The following is a 21,600-nucleotide window of genomic DNA, read 5'->3' as shown; positions in this document are numbered from 1 at the left end:
TATCAATTATGGTAAATAGAGTTTTTTTGACAAAGTGGATAAACCCGTTTATTAGAAAGTTTAAGCAATTACATGCCAAGGTGACAACAAACAGCGCCAACAGTGACACATGTCACCAAAGTCTAAAACGACCACAAAACCAAAACCAAAACAGATAGAGTGTTTAATCCATAGTTTGCTGTTGTTTTAAAATAAAAATAAAAATAAAAATAAAAATAAATATTTAAAAAAAACACTGTATTCCACTCAGAATTGAATCAGTCAATCCACACAATTTAAAGGAAGCTTCTTCCGTCCATGTCCAACTACAAACCAATGAGAATCATTAGCATACATTCACACCATTCCATTGACTAAAAGTTCCACTTCTGTGACAAATTTTTCCTTTTATTTCTGTATAAACAAATGGATCAATTTGCATCCACCTCCATTCCATGATCCATCCCCTTCATCTCCAACCATCCAAACATGACCTCAATCCAATTCCAAATCCAACTCTTCATCTTCATATTTATATTCATCTCATCCTTGTCCTTGAAATGCCATGCAAAAACAGAAGCAGAAGCTTTGCTGAACTGGAAGTCTAGCTTGAACAATCCTGATTCTCTGAATTCATGGAATCTAACAAACTCCACAAACCATTGCCAATGGTTTGGTGTCACCTGCAACTTGGCCGGCAGCATTGTTGAGCTCAACTTGCCCAACTGCAACCTCAATGGCAATCTGGATGAGTTAGACTTCTCCTCTCTATCAAATATCACTAAACTCAACATCAGCAACAGCGTGCTCACCGGTTCAATCCCTGGAAACATCTCTGCTAGTTCCAAGCTCACTTCATTGGATCTAAGCAGCAATAGTTTCAATGGAACAGTGCCACAGGAGATCGGTCAGCTCACGAACCTTGTCGATCTCCGTCTTTATAACAACAACATGATCGGAGAATTACCATATCAGCTTAGCTATCTCCCAAAGGTACAACACTTTGATCTCAGCTCCAATTACTTAGAAACTCCAGATTTCTCCAAGTTCAAAGCCATGCCTTCATTGACTTATCTTTCACTCTTCTTAAACAGCTTCACATTAGAATTCCCATCCTTCATCCTCAATTGTACTAATCTAACATTCATTGATCTATCACAAAACAATTTCTCTGGACCTATACCTGATAACTTGGCAACAAGTTTGGTTAATCTTCAGTACCTCAACCTCTCCTCAAACTCATTCCAAGGGTTGATTCCGGTGTCACTGGCAAAAGTTAAAACTCCGAGCTCTTCGTCTCGGGGCAAACTTGCTCACCGGAGGCATACCGCCGATCCTTGGATCCATATCCACACTTCAAATTCTTGAACTTTATAACAACTCATTAGGAGGATCAATCCCTGCTTTCTCTAGGTCAATTGAAATTGCTAGAGCACATTGACATTAAATATCTTGGCTTGAATTCAACAATTCCTTCAGAGCTTGGCCAATGCACCAATCTCAACTACTTTTGAGCTGTCTAAAAATGAACTCACTGGTAATTTTCCCTCCATCCTTTGCAAATCTGACCAAAAATGAGGGAGTTTGGCATATCGAACAATTCGCTCTCCGGGTGAGCTCTCATCAGACTTGTTCAAGAACTGGCCTGAGCTTATATCCTTTCAGATTCAGAATAATTCATTTCTCCGGGAAAATACCACCGGAGATTGGATTGCTAACCAAGCTCAACATACTCTACCTCTTCTCCAACAACTTCTCCGGCCCAATCCCACCAGAGATTGGCAACTTGGTCAGTCTATTACAATTAGACTTATCAGCAAACTCCTTCTCTGGGCCAATACCTTCTACTATAGGTAACTTGAAAAATCTATTAAGTTTGGCTCTATTTCAAAACAAACTCAGTGGCTCAGTGCCACCAGAGATTGGCAACATGACTTCATTGGGTGTGTTAGACATCAACACCAACCAGTTACAAGGGGAGTTACCAAGCAGCATTTCTCAGCTGAAGAACTTGTATTACTTGTCTGTATTCACAAACAAGTTCACTGGTAAAATTGCTTCTGGTCTTGGGCAGAATGGCTTGCTAAATAATGTCAGTTTCTCAAACAATAGTTTCTCTGGTGAGTTGCCAGAGTCCCTTTGTGCAATGGCTTCAAACTTCAATTCCTAACAGTGAACACCAACAACTTCTCCGGTCAATTGCCTTCTTGCTTGCGCAACTGTACTGGATTGACCCGGGTACGGCTAGAGGGCAACCATTTCACCGGAGACATATCGGAGGCATTTGGTGTGCATCCAGAGCTCATCTACTTGGACATCAGTGGAAGTAGTCTGACCGGAACTCTATCGACAGACTGGGGACAATGCACTAGCTTGCAACTCTTGCGTCTTGATGGCAACAGCATATCAGGTGGCATTCCAAAACAATTTGGTAACTTGACAAAACTGGAAGAACTGAGCTTAGCTTCAAATTTGCTGTCAGGGGAGATACCATCTGAATTGGGAAACTTTGACTTTGTTAGGCATTCTCAACCTTAAAAACAATAGTTTGTCAGGCGAGATACCTTCTCAAATCGGTGGCTTGGGAAAACTCACTCGTCTCACTTTGTCCGGAAACAGAGTCTCCGGTGACATACCGAAAGAGCTGGGTGATCTAAAAAACTTGTTACTGTTGGATTTGAGCAGAAATGAGCTGTCTGGAACCATACCGTATCAGCTTGGTAACTTGGTTTATTTGCAAATTTTATTGGATTTAAGCAGTAATGAACTTTCTGGTTCAATTCCTTCCAATTTAGCAAAGCTCACAAAGTTTGCAGCATGCTCAATGTGTCTCACAACCAGCTCTCTGGTCAGATCCCCGAGTCATTGGCAAGCATGTCAAGCTTGGATATTGTTGATTTCTCATATAACAATTTAACAGGTGCCATTCCTACTGGGAAATGCATTCCAGATTGGATCCTATGGAGGGAACTCAGGTTTGTGTGGCAATGCCACTGGTTTGCTCTCTTGTGGATCAAGTTCTTCAGGTCATGGTTCTCATAATAATCACACTGTTCTTATTATCGCTATTGTTATCCCGGTTGTCGTCGGTCTATTGGTTTTAGTAGCCACTCTTGTAACGATAATTATCGTATCACGGAGACAGAAAAAGACAAGCTACTGAAACTGAAAGCTCTTCCATTGAGGCATCTCAATCCTTGATATGGGAGAGAGAGGGCAAGTTCACATTCTATGACATCATCAACGCAACTGATAACTTCAACCAAGTGTTCTGCATTGGAAAAGGCGGGTTCGGGATTGTCTACAAGGCTGAGCTTTCAACCGGCCAAGTAGTTGCAGTAAAACGGCTAAACTTGTCCAACGATGGTGACATTCCTGAGATAAATAAAAAGAGTTTCTTGAATGAGATCCAGATGCTGACAGAGGTACGACACCGCAATATCGTTAAGCTACATGGATTTTGCTCAAGGAATGGAGTGATGTACTTGGTGTATGAATATGTCTCAAGAGGGAGCTTAGGGAAAGTGTTATACGGTGACGAAGGAGGGAAGAAGTTTGATTGGGCAATGAGGGTGAAGGTGATTCAAGGAGTGGCTCATGCTTTAGCTTACTTGCACCATGATTGTTCTCCGGCGATAGTTCATCGAGACATATCGATAAACAATATCTTGTTGGAGAGCGATTTCGAGCCTCGTGTTGCTGATTTCGGTACGGCAAAGTTACTACTGCCTGATGCATCCAATTGGACTGCTGTTGCTGGCTCCTATGGTTACATTGCTCCAGGTATTCAATCTCTCTTCATTCTTATCATCCACTATAATTTGATACTGTGAAAATTGTAATACTTCAATGTGTGTGATCTTTGCAGAGCTTGCGTACACGATGAAGGTGACCGATAAGTGTGATGTTTATAGTTTCGGTGTCGTGGCATTGGAGGTTTTGATGGGGAAACATCCGGGAGAGCTACTATCATCAGTATCATCAATGTCATCAACTGGAGGAAATGATATATTACTGAAGGATGTATTAGACCAGAGACTGGTGCCACCAACAGGTCAATTAGCCGAAGAAGTTGTGTTCATCGTGAAGATTGCTCTAACTTGTACTCAAGTCGATCCTGCATTGCGGCCGCAGATGCGTTTTGTAGCTCAAGAGATATCAGCACGCACACAAGCTTACCTTCCTGAGCCATTGAGAGCAATCACCATTAACAAACTTGCAGGTTTACAGCAGTGAGGGTCCAGTTTAATTACTTATTAATCAGTCCTTGAAATTTTGATTGTCATATTGTAAATATTTATATAGATACATAGCTCTGTATCCTAAAATTGATCCAAGATAAGTGTGCAATTTCTGTTGTTTATCTAAATAGGATGATGCAAACTCTGGTTCCAAAACTCATCAAATTTAATCAGTCAATGACCATCATTACTATTATTTGTGTGAACAATTGACTCAAGTTTCAAAGTCAAAGTTCCATTTTTCTTTGAGATGCAAACTCTGGTTCCAAAACTTTGATTGAATTTAATTAGTCAATGACCAGCATTAATATTATTTGTGTAAACAATTGACTCAAGTTTCAAAATCAAATTCCATTTTTCTTGGCAAGATTTCTCCACTATTCACTCAATTGCAGCCAATTGCTGCAAATATAGCATTTGTCATGGTAGACCAAGTTTAAAGCCTCCCTGAAACCGTTTAATTTACTCCACAAATTATAACAATTCCAAACTGAATTTTACTTATAGTAAAATTGCAATGTTTACTCATTCTTCACAATTGGTAAAACTCCACAATCAAATTTCATGACATCCAAACATTCTAGAATAAACAAACCTGTAAAAGATGATGTCTATGAAGAACTTCGGCAGAAAACCCAACCGAAGAGCAATCCTGCTGTATGAAGCCAGCAACATAAGATTTTAAATCAAGCTAGCCACACGCGCCTTTCTATTACAAATTGCCTAATTCCTTTAGGTAGTGTTTGTCCTTACCTTTTTAAAATCCGGTGTTTGTTTTGATGTATTTCATTTTTCATGTGCTTTTGAAATACCATCATTGAGGGATTTTGGTTTACAGTCAAAATGACCGTAAATCCAAATCCCGGGAGTTCAAAACTAGTATATATGCATATGTATATATACATATATATATATACATAAATCTATACATATACATATATACACATATACATATACACATACATATATACATAAATATATACATATACACATACACATATACATATATACACCTATACGTATATGTATACACATACATATACATATATATATACATAAATCTATACATATACACATACACATATATGTATGCACATACATATACATATATATATTTATATATACATACATGTATGTATATATATTCCCTAAATATACCTATATATAGTATGTTTACATATATAAATACACATATATACGTATATATATAAATATATATGTATATATACACAAATATATACATATATATATATAAATATATATATATATATATATATATATATACTCATATACATATATGTATATATATGCATATATGCATATACGCAGACATATCCATACACTTATACACATGTTTTCTAATTCAGATTTACAAATCCTTCCAAACAAACATAAAATCTTATAATACAGTAATTCCAGTTACATCCAACCAAACACAAGATTTCGATACGATCTGTATTTTTGAAAAGTCAAAAGTATTTTTCGATTCATTGTAATTGAAATCCATCGCGTTTAAATTACATCCAACCAAACGCTACCTTAGCCACATTGTCTGCATGTTCACGTTGCTCCTAACAAGCACAACTGGATCCTCAAGTGCCGCACACCCGCCTTGGCAAAGATCTGGTGCCATTGGATGGAATGCATCATAGGCGACAGTAACACGAAACATTAATCAATGTCAATATATCTGAATTATTAATAACCTTGAGATAGCCTACAGAAAAATCCTTAGCCAAGTCATACATGATTTCCTTGTTTTATAATCTCAAAGTCTCTTGCAATGTCTTGTTCTGTTGCAGATATTCAAACATATAGAGTGTTAGATAAGCAGAAGCACATACAGATACACATAGAACTTAAACAAACAAGTTTATTTACATACTTTGAATGACACAGTTGATAGTGATGAACCACTAGATCTCTTTATCATTAAGAGGGAAAAATGCACTTCTTCTGCCATTTCCAATGAAAAGTTGAGTTACAATTGGAAAACCATGGCCTTCAGGAAAGATAGTCCGTAAATGGCCGATCGACCAGAATCTATTGGTTTTGTTAGTCCCAACCATTGCACAACCACAGAATGTAAACCATCACAGCTAATCAATCTCTGTGAATGCAGACACCAATAGAATTTTCAAACACCAAAACAATGACAATAGAATTTTCTATATAATGTCACCTTCGTCCTAATGACAGTTCCATCATCCAAATGAAACAGATAAAGAAGAGAAGAATCATCAAGAGTTTCATTTTCAATTGAAACAAGCATTGAAGAGTAATAGAAGAGAAGAGAATGGAGGAATGAATTGTCCTTATCATTGAACAACAACCATTGTGGCTTACATATAGGCAGAAACAATACAAGTATCCATCATGTACGTATACACATACATATATACAACTAGAATACATATAATACATATAGGTATGGGATATACATCTACATATACATCTGACAAAGAGAACCTTATCGTCTCCGGTAGCAACTCGTCGGCAAGAACTTGTAGCAAGAACTTCCTATGAACAGTTCTAACTCCCATCATCCCTTCACTGCACTTTACAAAGCAAAAGTCTCAAACTCATTCAATGTGCAATGCATATAGCATGAACTAAAAATCAAAGGTTGACAAAAGGGCACTGAAGGAAAAGATGATCAACCGACTCAATCCCAGAGTAACACATTACACAAGTAGCAGTCGGGAGTTTGTTGCACTTTCTTTTTCCGAGATTCTCAACAGAAAGAATTTTATTCTTCCACACAAACCAATTGAAGAGATCGATTTTCTGTGGGCAAGTGTTACGCCAGAAGAACTCACCACCGGACAGCGCAACCCACCATCATTTAAAAAATTATAAAAGGACTTCACAGAGAAGACACCGTTCCCCGTGAACATCCACCACTTCTTGTCCCCCGTCTCCCTGACATGTGCCCATAAACGATCCCTGTAGGGACAAGTATCTAGATTCTCGATGAACGGTCCCTCCTCAAACAGATGGCAGAGTTCACAAACCATGCTATTTTGCTGCCTAATAGCTTTGAATTCCTCTGGCTACAGGTGCATGGGTGTAGATCCATTGAGCAAACAATCTTTCCAAAAAAAGAGTTTCATCCCCCGAGTTGATGATGTGCAAAATACACATTCTAACTGCCAGTAAACAACTACAAACCCCATTCCAAAAAAAGGAGATCCAACCCGAAAGCCTAGGAAACAAATTCCAGCAAGACAAGCCATAATTGAATTGGACAATATTCGCACAACACCAGTTGGGTTCCATAAAAAATTTCCACCATCATTTTTCCAAGAGCGCTTGATTGAAGTTATACATGTCCAAGATTCCCCAGCCCCCCTGATCACGTGACCTACATAGGTTCTTCCAACAAACTCGCCAACAACCCGAGTGGTCAATGTCTAGACCTGACCAAAGAAAATCTCTCATGATCCGGTCGATTTCCTTGATGCCCAACTTGGTAATCTGAAAATGGATATCCAATAAGTTGGGAATGCAAATAAAACCGAGTTCACAAGGGTTAGGCAACCTCCTAAAGATAGGTGTTGCACTTTTCAGGACAAGAGTCTTCTTCTAACTCTTAAAATTAAGCTCTCCCAATGTTGCAGCAAGGGCCTTCTACCAAAAATCAGGACCCCCCGATAGGTGAATGGAAGTAAAACAACTCCACAGTTTAAAGTTTTTACAGCCCTAGTCTCCGGTAGTGCATTCATATTACTCGAATAAGGGCAAGTTTTTTCAAAGTTAGTTTCAAGGACTGACATGCCTTCAAACAAAAGCAAAATCAGCTTCACTATCCTGAGGTCTTCAAGACCTCCCGTGGTCAAAACTAATAAATTGTTAGTGTAGTACAAGTTGCACTTTGTTCCAAACTAGCCAAGGGGGACACCGACCAAGACCTTAGATCTCAGCACATACGAGAACATCGAGCTTAGAACATCCGTAACTAAGACAAACAACATAGACGATAACGGGTCTCCTTCTCTCAGCCCTCGATGATAGCTAATGTAGCCATTTGGAGATCTATTTACAAGAATATTTGCCTTAGAGAAGAACAAGATATTCTGAATACAAACCCAACCATCTTATGAATGCTGAAAATCAACTCTTCAGCATTGGTAATATTATCCAAGTGCATTCCTTTCAAAAATGCAGACTGGTCAGAAATTTACAAGATGACTCAAAACCTTGCCCAGTTTAGAAAGAATTTTCAGAGAGGAATTAATTAAACTGATGGGCGGTAGTCCCCTAGTAACTCCGAGTGTGTCAATTTTAGGAATGAGGGCAATACTAGCCCAGTTGATCCTCTCTAAGTTAGCTCTCTTGAAATAAAAATCCTCAAAAAGCCTCATAAGGTCCAACTTCACTATATCCCAGAATTGCTTAAAAATTGTAAGGAAAAGCCATTCGGCCCCGGGCTTTGTCCCCGCCCAAGTCAAACATGAACGGCTATTCAAGATGAGAGAGGTCAACCTGTCGCTTATTCTCCAAAAGCTTCTGAAAGTCTACCCTAAACCTTAAAGCCCGATTAAGACATAACTGTTGTTGAAAATGCATAGCGAAAATTTTGCCAATTTCACAGGAGTTCGTAAAAGAAACACCATCGTGTCAAATGCTAGGAAATAAAATTCTGGTTTTTACGCTCGTTCGCCACCATCTGAAAAATTTCGTGTTTTCATCACCTTCCTTCAGCCATTGTAGCCTAGACCTTTGCCTCCAATAAATCTCTTCTTGTTTATGAATCTCCTTTAGTTTCACCAAAACGATCCTGCTCCTGCTGAGACTCCAGAATCATTACACATCGTGACCAAAAACCGCTCTCTCCATGAGCGTTCTTTGGGATTTCGTGGAGGTCGATTGTTCGACCTTCATTAAGTAACATGGGAGACTTAGTTATAAAATCAATTGTGTGGAATGTATGGCTTACTAGAAATGATCGTCATTTTTAGTGCTAATTCCATGCCTACTCATGTTCTTATTCTAAAAGTTGACCATATGCTTTTATCCTGGTTCTCATCTGTTACAGAAGGCACCAAAGAGAAGCTGGCTGACTCCATGACTATTCACAGAAGTTTGGAGTTCTTAGGATCTCATGTTGTGAACTCTGGTGGGGTTCCAACATCCGAGGAGGTTCAGGACCTGGGTACGAGTTAGAGTTTATTTGGGGGGCTTAGAGGAAGCCCTACGTCCTCGCCTTGTTTCTGTATTTGGTCTTTTTTTGGCTTTCTTTTGATGTAGTACCACATATAGTGGTTTGTTGTTCTTTCCTTTTCTTCTCCATTGTTTTTTGAGGAGGCTTTCCATATTGTTCCCATTCTAATGGAAGTGGTTCATCCACCTTTTAAATATATATATATATATATATATATATCAAAGGTTGACTACCTATCCATCAAGGGAGCAGAGAAGGAGATTTTATAACAAACTTCAATAATGATGTTCATTACTTTACATGTCTCGAAATTATCTGTATATATATATTTAATTTAAAAACTAATTTTTTTATTTTTTATAAAAAAATTAAATATCATTTATAATTTAAAAAATATGAGTTTGAAGAGCACCAACAATGCCATCAGGTGGCTCTTCTCAAACTGAAATGGAATCATAAAATTAAGATATTCTAGCTAAAGTATGTGCAACTCTGTTTGCTTGTCTCCTTACCAATTACAACTGATATTGATTAGTAGAAAGAAAAGAATTGCTACAATCTTGTAGCAAAGAACTAAAAGTTGTAATATAATTTCCACTCTTGAGAACAACTTGGACAACATGCAAAGTATCCATTTCGATGAAAACCAGTGATAGCTACTGAGCCTTTAACCAACCTAGAGCCTCATTCAACGAAAGAGCTTCAACTTCACATAATGAAAATAACTTATTCCAAGTTTTTTTTTTTAATACTTCTACACACTCATCATTGCTATCTCTTATACTTGCTCCCAGGCCAACCTTGCACTGATGAGGAAATGAAGTCCCATCAACATAACATTTTAACCAACCTATAGCTAGTGGCTGCAATTTCATAATCTGAGAAGCCTGATCATCAACACCTAAATTTGCTTACCATTGTTCTCATGAGCTAATAACCAAATATTTGACCATGAGCAATTTCACACTCTACTATAGATGCTGAATTATCCCATAATACCTTATTTCTAAAATTTCATAGGCTCCACAAGCAAAAACAAACCCAAGCTACCTAAAGCTCATTTATTACCCTCACCATATTACAAAACCAGCCATTAAAATCCATAGACAACATCTTATTAGTATTCACAGCAAACTTTCTCCACATAGTTGAAATTACAAGACATAAGAAAAAAAGCATGAAGGTAACTTTCAGGTTCAACAACACAATTAACACAGTTGAGTTTAATTAAAATCCTTGTGCAAAGAAAGACAATTCCTCAGTAGTCTCCAAATGAAATGTTTAACCTTAAGAGGAATTGAAAGCTCCCAAAACTTTATCCAAGCACCCAGCTAATTTTCAAATTTAATCTTAACAACTATTTAAATATACTATTCTCCGTCACTATCATTTTAAATGCACAACTTTAATGAATAAAAAGATAAATGGACAAAATGTGAAATGTGTACAAAATATTTATGAAATTTTTAATTAAAAACATTCTATTATTTCTTCCTAATTAAATATTTTAAAGGGTAGCCATGGTTAGAAAGTCCCCAATCCCCATACGCAAGTGTTAAGGTTTCACTCATACGACAACTATACCTTAACAAGGAAATTATGGTGACGAGGAAAGTTGAATATATGACAAGGCATTTAAAGAATAGGTGGTTATATAATAGTTTCCTCTACCGCATGGCAAATTATGCACTTGGCTATTGGCACTTTGTTATAATTATATTTGGCAAGATTATTAAAAGTCAGGAATTTGTTAATCCAAATAAAGCTAGTTGAAAATGTTAATTTTAGTTATTATTAAAATGTTAACTTTTCTCCTTACTCTTGGGGTTTTTAAAAAAATGATATACCCTCTTATTATAGAGGTGCTCATATTATTTCTTCATCTCAATATATATGTGGCTTATCTAATGCTTAAACGGCTATCCATATCATCTGGAATTGCACCAAAGTTAACTATTGCTGGACTCCAATGCTTACTAAGATGAACATGAACCCACTTGATTTCAACTTTTTATGTTCAGGTAGTTCGTTGTTTTACAATGCCAGGAATAGACGAGATGGTGACCAAATTAAAGCTTTGATAGCCACTATTGCTTGGCTCATTTGGAAGGAACAATGTAATCGTATTTTCAAAAACGCTAATCCAAATCTTGGCTCTATCCTTTCCAGGGCTAACACCTATTGTGAAAATTTCTACATTGCAGCTGGAAACACCGACAAGGAGTACTCTAGGCCAATTCACTCTTCTAAATCCATCTTTATCTTCACTAATGCTTCTTGGAATGTGTTTTCTAAGGATGCAGGTCTTGGTTTCCTTATCATTGCTAATCTTGGTCTGGTTCTGCTTGTAGGATCCATGGGAACCAGCCATTCATCTCCTATTAATGCTGAGATTTACTTTATCTGCAAGCTCCTCAAATTTGCAAAGACAACAATTGCCATCCAAACAAAATTTGTTGTGATTGTCCAGGGGTTGCTCAGCTAACCAAAAATATTCACCCCTGCATCTCTTGGAGATCAAGCGAGTTGATCACGAATCTAAAGTTGCTGCTGAAAGCCTTCCCAGACATCTCCATTACTATAATCCCAAGGAAGGAGAATACCATTGATGATGAGCTTGCTGCTTATGGAAGTCTTAATCCACCATTGTCACTCTTCTTCAGAGGCTTAGATAGACCAAACTGGATCGAAGAGATTTGTGCCAGTCACAATCTCTTCTTTTGATATTTTCTGTCTTTGACATTGTGTTTGTTTTTCTTTGTTTTAGCTCTAAGCTTTTTTGCTCAATATATATATATATATATATATATATATATATATATATATATATATATATATATATATGGCTTATCCCTTTATTTTCAAACTCCTTCACAACTTATTCATGTCATTGCCTAGTTTTGGGCTCCTTTTTATATATCATGCTCTTTTGCGTGTTCTTCACCTATATGTATTGCTAAATGTTTGGTCTTTATTCTCCTCCAACCACATAAGTTTGAAAAAATAAAGACAAAAAGTGTGGTCCATTCATCTCTCACAAGACCACAAGGTTCCATTTGCATCTATATGAATTAATCTTAACAATGAACATTGTTGCAATATTATTAGTTTTATAGATCTTCAAGCAAATCAATTTCTCCATCAAATTTTTTTTTAGAATGGGTATACCACAAATTCACTAAAAACACAAACAAATATAGGAGTCCAAGACAATACAAGTATTAAAGGAAGCAAAGATGTAGAAAAAGTCCATCAGAAATGGATACAACAACAAAAGAAAAGGTCTCCTCTTAAGGATCAACCGATATGAGCAAACTAATCGGTAATATCATCTGGGACCAACGTCAATGCATATTAATCCTTGTTCACACAAGGCAAAACTCCACAATCATACTGATCAATGGAATGAAACATCTTAGCATAAACAAACTTGTAAAAAGATGGAATCCCTGAACAACTTCACGAACCACCACCATATGCCGGAGCCACCTTGCTGCACCCATCCACCTAAAAAAGCACCAACTATCAAGTTTGCCGCCCGCCACCGTCTTTCTCTCGTGTACATCTCAACGGCTTCATTTATATTATTTAGTTTGTTTGCAACATGTCTAGCTAAAACCACAGCATCCTCCAAAGCAGAGCAACCACCTTGCCCAAGGTCAGGGAGTCATAGGATGGAATGCATCTCCGGCTACTGTTATCTTTCCCATTGTGTGTCTGACCTAAGAGCACATCCCATGGCACACGTAACAGCAAATGGTGCTATTGTTAAGTTTGATAGGTCTGAATGGCCTACCACCTTGAGGTAATCTTTAGGGAAGTCCTTCGCAAGGTTCTCTAGCACTTCCTTTTGGATCAGATGAGGTTCACCCGCTAGCTCTTGCTCTGGGTATTTATATATTTATATTCATATTAACTATTTTATTTAAAAAAATAAATAAATTTATTGATGTGGGACTATTAGTTACTTTGATAATTAAATACTACCATGTTCGATGGTCCGGTAAGTGATGAACCAATAAACCTCTTTATCATTGATCGGTACAAAGCCCGCCCTTTTACCATCACCGAGGAATTGTTGAGGACCATGAGGAAACCCATGGCCTTCAGGGAACAAAGACAACCCTCTAACTGCTGACCTTCCTGAACTCAAAGGAGCTGAAAGGCCTAACCATTGAGCAACAACAGAATGCACACCATCACACCCAATCACCACCTTCAAATGCCAAATTATATCTTTAACCAGTCAACATGAACTAGTGATCATATATCAAAATCAAATAAAAGCTCTGAAGTGTACCTTTGTCCTAATGATTGATCCATCCTCTAAATGTAAAGCATATACATCTGATGATTTGTTGAGGTTTTCAGTCTTGATTGAAGCTAGTTTTGAAGAGAATCTTATTGTGTTTGGTGGCAGTTCATCTGCAAGTGCTTCTAACAATGCCTTTTCTATGTACACACCTCATCTTCATTTCCTCTCTTTAACCCAAAAAAAAATAATAATAATAAAAATAAAAAAATCCAAGTTATTTTAAGGACTTGCATGAATTAACATTAAGAGATTATGAAGTAACAAACTTTGGCTCTCTTGCAGAAAGAAACACCTCCTGACTCACTCCGACATCAATGTTTATGATGCGTCCCTCTAAAATATAGTTTCCACATCAGTTAATTAAAATAATAATTGAATAAATATATAAACTCTGAGTTTCTCATACTTTTCAAGTGGTTGATAGATGGAAGAGAACTTATGAATGACACCAAGAGAATCAAGAGCTCTAAAAGCATTAGGGAAAAGCATGATTGCTGCACCAGTGGCTCGAAGCTCTGGTGCCCGTTCTAGGACTAAGCACTCCAACCCTGATACGCCGGAGCGCCACCGCTGTTGCCAACCCTGCTATACCTCCTCCCACAATCACCACCTCCTCCATTGTATGTCTACAAAAATTCTATGAAGAGCTTCTTAACACAAACACAATAAATGAATGAGTGTTTACATATATAAGGGATATGTGAAGGATTTGGTAGCCAGCAAAGCATCTTCTTTGGAAATTCCTTTCAAATAGAGCCTAAAAGCAAGAGTACAACAGAAAAATAACAGGGCAAGTCTTATCTTCATCAAGGTTCTAGAAACATAAGGCATTATTTAAATGGAGTTTGATAGCAATGTGTCGACATTAGCAATAAAACAGAGCTTTCTAGGAGAAATTTCAATTTTTACTGATGATTATTTTGATGACAACTAAAAAAATGTATATATAATGTTTCTGATGACAAAAATAAGATTGAGAGTTGATTACATCCAAATTAAAGTCACAATTCACACAAGCAAAACTTCACAAAGTTCTTCATACAGATTAAATACACAGAGACAGAGAGTATATATGAAATGTGAGACACCATATATATCTCTCTCTTATTCCTCTAACACTCAACTCCACATTGCTTGAGTATAGGCCCTTGTTGTTTAGGCAAGAATGGATCAATTCTCACCCAAACCAAAGAGAAGATGGAAGCAAGAAGAACAGACCAAAGCACAACAATGGTAGGTGTCCTGTTCTGTCTCCCCATCAACCCCTTAAGGAAGGGATAAAGATGAACAATGACCCAAAATGCAAAAAAGAGCTTCCCAAACAATGGCCCCCATGATCCATATCCATTGTTAATAGCATCAGAAACTCCGGCCACAACACCGACCATGTTTATTATAAGCAATGTGGTTGGTGGGATAAGAAGAGTGGTCCATTTGAAGAGATATAGATCACCGAACTCTGAATCTTCGGCCGCCTTTGCTGTGACAGTGAAAGTTAGTATCGACACCACCGAGGACCTTCAGAAGACCTTGGAAGACGGCGAAGAGATGAGCTGAGACACCACCAATGACCCAGAATTGCTCGTTTCTCCACCAATCTTGAATGCTAACTCCACTCCACCGGAGTTCTAACACTCCGGTAGCGATAATGGAGAGAAACAGAGCCATAAACCATATGCTCGCAAAATTTGTCAACTGCAGAAAGCAAAAAGCAAAAATTAAGCACGTACTGTTTTTATTCAATACGAATATATAAGTCTGGGTTTCTCATACTTACGGTGGGAATGATGAACTTTCCGGTAAGGAGACAAACAGCAGGAATGGTACAATAAGCAAGAAGAGGGATGGAAGTGAAGGGATAAACAATGGTGTTAATATATGCAAACCTCTCAAGCCATTTGAGATTGCCACCATAACCATACCAAAGAGGACAATGTCTACTAAGGAAAATTTCAACAGAGCCAAGAGCCCAACGTAGTACTTGATGAAGCCTATCAGAAAGATTGATTGGTGCTGAACCTTTGAATGCTGGTCTTTCAGGCATGCAATATACTGATTTCCAGCCTCTGCAATGCATCTTGAAGCCTGTCAGGATGTCCTCTGTAACTGATCCATATATCCATCCAATCTGAAAGTAAAAGAAAACGAAAGTTAAATTCATTTATTCAGCTTCCAGAACAACAGCACCAGTGGTCTAGTGGTAGAATAGTACCCTGCCACGGTACAGACCCGGGTTCGATTCCCGGCTGGTGCAATAACTGATTAAAGTGAAAGTCTTTTTTTTATTTTTACATAAAAAAACATTAAAACAATTCAAAATTCGTAATAGTCTTTGAAAATTGCCATTAACCAAACTAAACTCTAAATTATATAAAAATATTAAACATCAAAATTACCAAATAATTCCTCTAAAAATATTTTACTATAAAAACTCTGAAATTAAAAATCCCCCAACATTGCACAAATGCCCTTTAAAACTAAAACAATCTGAAAACAAAAAAAAAAGGATTCACAAAACAATCCCTGCAAAAACATATAATTAAATTAAGAGAAAAATCAATACCTCTTTCCCCCAGTCTGTCTTCTCCTCATATCCACAACTAATGACATGAATGGCTTCCTTGATCAACCCGGCCGTGTTCACACCCTCCGGCAACCCTCCATCCTCCATCAACGTTGAAGTAATGAACACCGGCGACTGCCCAAACCTTTTCTCAAAGTTCTTCTGTGACATAAGTGATGACTTCTCCAACTCCTCATACCCTTCCAATCCTTCTTCAATCTCTTCTAAATCAAACCCTCTCTTTGCATAACCCTTCTTCTTCCCCATTTGCATCTTCTTCTTTGTCTTCCCTATCTTTAACAGTCCTCCCAATCCCATTCCATTTCTTTCTTTTCTTGTTTTCGACTTTCTTTTACTCCCTCCACAGCAGCAGCAACACCATGATGGCCAACAATCACATGTCATCTTCTTCGGCTTCTCCGACACCGGAGGATCATAACCATACAATGCTTGCCTGTTAAATACACAACCAGTTCCGACGTACACCGGACCTTGAATTCCATCTAGTCCTCTCATGTTAATCTACATTTGCATATATGTTCCATTTATATTATATATGAGGATGTTATTTCATGTATATATATATAGTAATCACTAGTAATTATATACACTTACATCGAAGAAGACAACGTTCCGATTGGCATATCGATCATGTCGATCAATACCGTCGAAACGCTGAGGGAACTGGACGTAGCAAAGCTTCTTCCCTAGCTGAGGATCCATGAGGAAGCACATTGCTTCTCTAACTGCCTTGCTGTTGTTGATGTAGTGATCACAGTCCAAGTTCAGCATGAATGGTGCATTAGTCAATACTGCTGATACTCTCACCTGTATAACATATTAATACAAATGTATAATATAACTTCTTAACATATATATATATATAAGTTATGATTTAGATGATTACCAATGCATTCATGGCACCAGCTTTCTTGTGATGTTGGTAACCAGGTCTCTTCTCTCTTGAAACATAGACAAGACGAGGTAACTCTTTGCCTTCCACATCTAAAGCACCTGCACTTCCAAGATACACCTGCATCATATATATTTGTTTTAATTAGATCATTTGGGACTGTTAAGATTGTGATTATCTTTAATAAGATTTCAAAGAAATGTTAATTTATTAATTACTCAACCTGGATCATGCCTGGATGATCTCTGGTGTTGTTGCCTGGCCATGGTGTGCCATCCTGCATCACCCATCCTTCTTCTGGTTTCTTCTGAGCTTTGGCCACCAATGCATTGATCCTCACTTTGAATTCTTCATATTCCCTCTGAATCACATGTACCATTTGATGGTCAGATACATCAACTTATAAATTAAGGATGTAAATATAATTAAGCTCAATTTTTTGTATTCATACCTTCATGGCTCTTCTCTCCTTGACAAAGGTTGGTTGCACTTTGTCCTTCAAGTAGTCAATCTTTTGTGAGAAGTAGAACTCTGGAGCCCTTGGCTCAATTGTGTACTTCTTACAAAATGGCACCCATCTCCTAGCAAACTCTGCTGTCTCCGATAATGTGTCGAATAAAAGCATCGATGCACCATCATCTGATACATAGCAACTTACTTTGTCAACAGGGTAATCGAGTGCGAGTATCGAAAGAACTGTGTTGGCAGTGATGATTGGTGGCTCCTTCAAAGGATCGACAGTACTAACAAATACATCTACTGGCAATAGGCGGTTCGGCTCGCCTTCTCGCTCGAACCGCATAGAAAGACGATCAAGGTAAGTTTCTCTATTGATAGGAAACCATTTGGGAAATTGGTCGAGAATCCATGAGAGGGCAAACCATATTTCGCATATGACTGAGATAAGCCAAAGAGGATAGGCGTCTTTCGCCGGAGTCATTATACGGAAGCGAAAAAAAAATGCTAGTATGACAAGACGAAAAATTATCACAATGCGGTAGGGATTGATCTTGCTTGATGGAAGTGGCACTTTCCGCCATAAAGGTTGGCGTGCTTCTGCCATTCTGTAATAGTCCCATATTGGTTAATTTAGTAAATATTGATCGAAAGACATTTATATGTTTATAAATATAAAAACTTACAAGACGTCATCTTCTTCGTTGTCATTATCACCTCCATCATCTTTGCTTATCAATCCTCTCTTCTCTTGCTTTGCCTTCCATTTCTCAACTCTATCCTTCCATTCCAAGTTTCCTTCTAGTTCTCTGTCAGCATCCAAATCTTTACCAACAACTACATGCACAAAAAACAAATGCTAATTAAAATATTTATCTTCAGAACCAAATTAATGTATCCAAAACTCTTTGTGAGATAGATCACTCACCACTACCAGCAATGGATGAAAAAGCAGGCCTATGGGGAGGCCATTGTTGAGTTTGCTCTCCATTCTCCTGTTTAAACATCAGTTCAACTCTTAAATGATCACTACATATATATATATATATATATACATGTTTAAGAGTGTGTGTATATATATATATATATGTATACCGAGTTGAAATCTTGAGCTTTCTTTGGGCTCTTAATTTGGAATTCATCCTCAAAATCATCCATATCTGCAGCATCATCTTCATCTCCTTCAACTCTAACACAACCTGAGATCAATGAAACAAGTTAGAAAAAAATAAATAGTTAAAATGCAATAACACTTCAATGAATTTAAAATAAATAAATAAATAAATGAAACCTTTGTGACGTTTGTAGCGAATGTTGCATTGAGGACAAGCTTGATTCCCTTCAGTCCTTTCATACTCATAACAAGGCTTGCAAACAGGGAAACCACACTCAGAACATGCAACAAAGACTTCACCATTGTCCTTCACTCCAATCTCATCTCCACAAACTCGGCAAATCTTTGAGTTAGCATGACTTATTTGCTTATTAGTCTACACATTGCAAACACAAACTAGATTAATGCATGTATGAAAATGCATGAATAATTCATAAAATTAAACATGCAAGCAGTGAACCTCATCAAAGCCATGCATGACATGCAATTCATTGCGACGATGGGAGCCGGCGACGAGGCCGGTGGTTGATCCGGCGTCCATGAAGGATGAGGAATGGAGTGAAGGTGGAAGTGAAAGGAAGAGATGGGTGTGTTTTTATGAAGAGTAAGGTGAGGAGGGTGCATCCTTCACCAAACTGTGAGTTGGGGTGTCTTGCTATTGAGTTGAAGAGAAGCTAAGGAATAAAGAGGTTTGGCTTAGTTAACTTGGAACCTAAGTTGTCACTTTGAGATTGTATAGCTAACAATTTGGTGATGCCATGTGTGTGTGACAAAGTCAGTGTACATAACTTGAAGCAAAAGGCCTACCATATTTGTGTGTGTGTGTGTGTGTGTGTGTGTGTTTGTGTGTCCCACATTTTGTAGTTTATTTGTATGATACAATATTAAAATGTAAATTCCTCGCATTTTAAATTTATAGAACGGTCATTAATAGATGATTTTTTAAAAACCCTATTTTCAATGGTTTTACTCGACTCCAACTCCTTTTATATAATTTTTTTTTGAATAAAATGAATAAATCATAAATTTATTAAGAAAAGAAAATCTTTTTATATTGCATTATATATTTGTTTATAAATACTAAATTTTTATGTATTTTTGTATTGATATGCAGAAATGAAATGAGATACTAGGAGTCTTTTAAAAAGTAAATTTTTCTCAGCGAATGTTAAAATTTTATGTATGTGCATATGATTTTGTCCATGTACTTATACAATTATTTTTTTACGAAATACATTTGGGGTTTCCTCATCTGTTCCCAAAAAAATAAAAAAATATATAAATGGTTAGTTTGGATTTTTAGAGTTAATAAATTTGGTAGATAAGGAAGTCTCAACAATAAATTAAATTATTATATTTGTGGTTATGTTTTGTGTTAATGAAGGTAAGGATATTAGATTTGTATATTTTTATCAGTGAAGGTTAGGATATCTATTTCATGGAACAGAGATATAAAGAGATATTGGGCATAGAAAAGTGTTTTTACTTTTGTAATAAATTATTTTAAGATTTTTTTTCAAGTTTATTTAAATTTAAAAAATCACCTCACTTTGTTTTTATATATATTTTCATCAATTCATTAGAATGACTTTAATTAAGTACCACTATTTCTAATTGTAAATTAATTTTATATTCTTTAACATATATATATATATATATATATATATATATATATATATATATATTCTCTTAGCTCCTATTTTTTAAGGAAAATAGTCTCACTTCAAATTTACACAAATCATTTCCCCAAATCTTTTATCTTTCCAATTTTGTATTTCCATTTTTATTTATTAAATTAATCCACGAACAATTCCATAAAAATAATTTACTTATTTTGCACATGCATTATATATAGAGAGAGAGGATATTAAGTCCACCAATACTGTATGTTTATAAAATAATACAATGGATCATGACTAATAATGCCATTTAGATAATTAGATAATTACTTTCTTAATTTTTTTTCTGTTATAACTGCAAGAAAAAATATAATATGGAAAGAATAGAATAAAAGGACAAGAAGGTTGCTATTATAGAAAATATTTATATGGTTAATCCCCTTTTTACATATTACTATCACATTCTAAAAAGTTGCTCCTTATATATATTTTTTCCCCCACAAAAATTTATGAAATATATGTAACCTCTACAAAATGCAATGAGGGTAAAAATAATTTCTTACGTTAATTAATAAATAAAAAATTTTAATTACTTTTATTCTTGTTGTTATAAAATAAACTATACTAAAATTTTTATAATTCCAAAAACTCATATCTAGAGTTAACAAAGTCTTTTTGAAATATAAGATGAGAAACTATTAAATTAAATAGAAAACAATCTAATATTAAATCAAATAGATATATTAAATCAAATAGATATGATAAAGGATGTACTTGCTAGATTCAATAAACATATCCTTAACATGTTCGGAAATAAAAATGATAATGTAAAGGTAAACATTATCAATTAACATAAAACATGAATAAATTCAAAGTACCCAAAAAAAAAACCTTAATGCGCTTCAAAAATTATTAAAAATTCATTAAAAAATTACAAGAATAAATATAGAATCAATTAAAAAAAAACAGTGAGATTCACTTATTCCTGTTGTTGCTGGAATAAAAGTGTAGTTTATCTACTTATTTATCAGAAGGTACTATATAAGCATGATTTCAATACTAAAAGGATTAAAATTGTTCCCACATTTCAACACACACACACACACACACATATATATACACACAATAAATAGCAACATTTATTCATGAATTTATCATTTGGTCCCCCAAAAACAAAAATAATAACTATATATGTAAATATTAAAATGTAAAAAAAAAAAGAATATATTAAATGTA

At 36.2% G+C, this 21,600-nt stretch overlaps 1 protein-coding gene, 1 non-coding gene and 2 pseudogenes across 2 annotated transcripts; 2 read left to right on the top strand and 2 right to left on the bottom strand.

Moving 5' to 3' along the window:
* Positions 1–335: 335 nt before the first annotated feature.
* Positions 336–4,426, top strand: LOC120273675 (annotated as a pseudogene).
* An 8,197-nt stretch (positions 4,427–12,623) lies between these two features.
* Positions 12,624–14,346, bottom strand: LOC120273450 (annotated as a pseudogene).
* Positions 14,347–14,633: 287 nt separating this feature from the next.
* Positions 14,634–19,330, bottom strand: LOC120273510 (cellulose synthase A catalytic subunit 7 [UDP-forming]-like). The gene is given in 13 exon segments (XM_039280144.1): positions 14,634–15,192; positions 15,194–15,394; positions 15,477–15,827; positions 16,263–16,784; positions 16,878–17,090; positions 17,170–17,295; positions 17,399–17,536; positions 17,627–18,239; positions 18,318–18,468; positions 18,560–18,626; positions 18,727–18,830; positions 18,923–19,121; positions 19,206–19,330. Coding segments are annotated over 13 exon segments (3,147 nt in total). The 5' UTR covers positions 19,287–19,330; the 3' UTR covers positions 14,634–14,811.
* TRNAG-GCC lies at positions 15,883–15,953 on the top strand. Its single transcript has one exon. It is a non-coding gene; the product is annotated as a tRNA-Gly (tRNA).
* Positions 19,331–21,600: the final 2,270 nt, after the last annotated feature.

This window comes from Dioscorea cayenensis, chromosome 12, assembly GCF_009730915.1.
Source record: "Dioscorea cayenensis subsp. rotundata cultivar TDr96_F1 chromosome 12, TDr96_F1_v2_PseudoChromosome.rev07_lg8_w22 25.fasta, whole genome shotgun sequence".
NCBI classification, from domain to species: Eukaryota; Viridiplantae; Streptophyta; class Magnoliopsida; order Dioscoreales; family Dioscoreaceae; genus Dioscorea; species Dioscorea cayenensis.
Note: the sequence above shows the minus strand (reverse complement) of the source record. Positions and strands in the feature narration are given on the sequence as shown.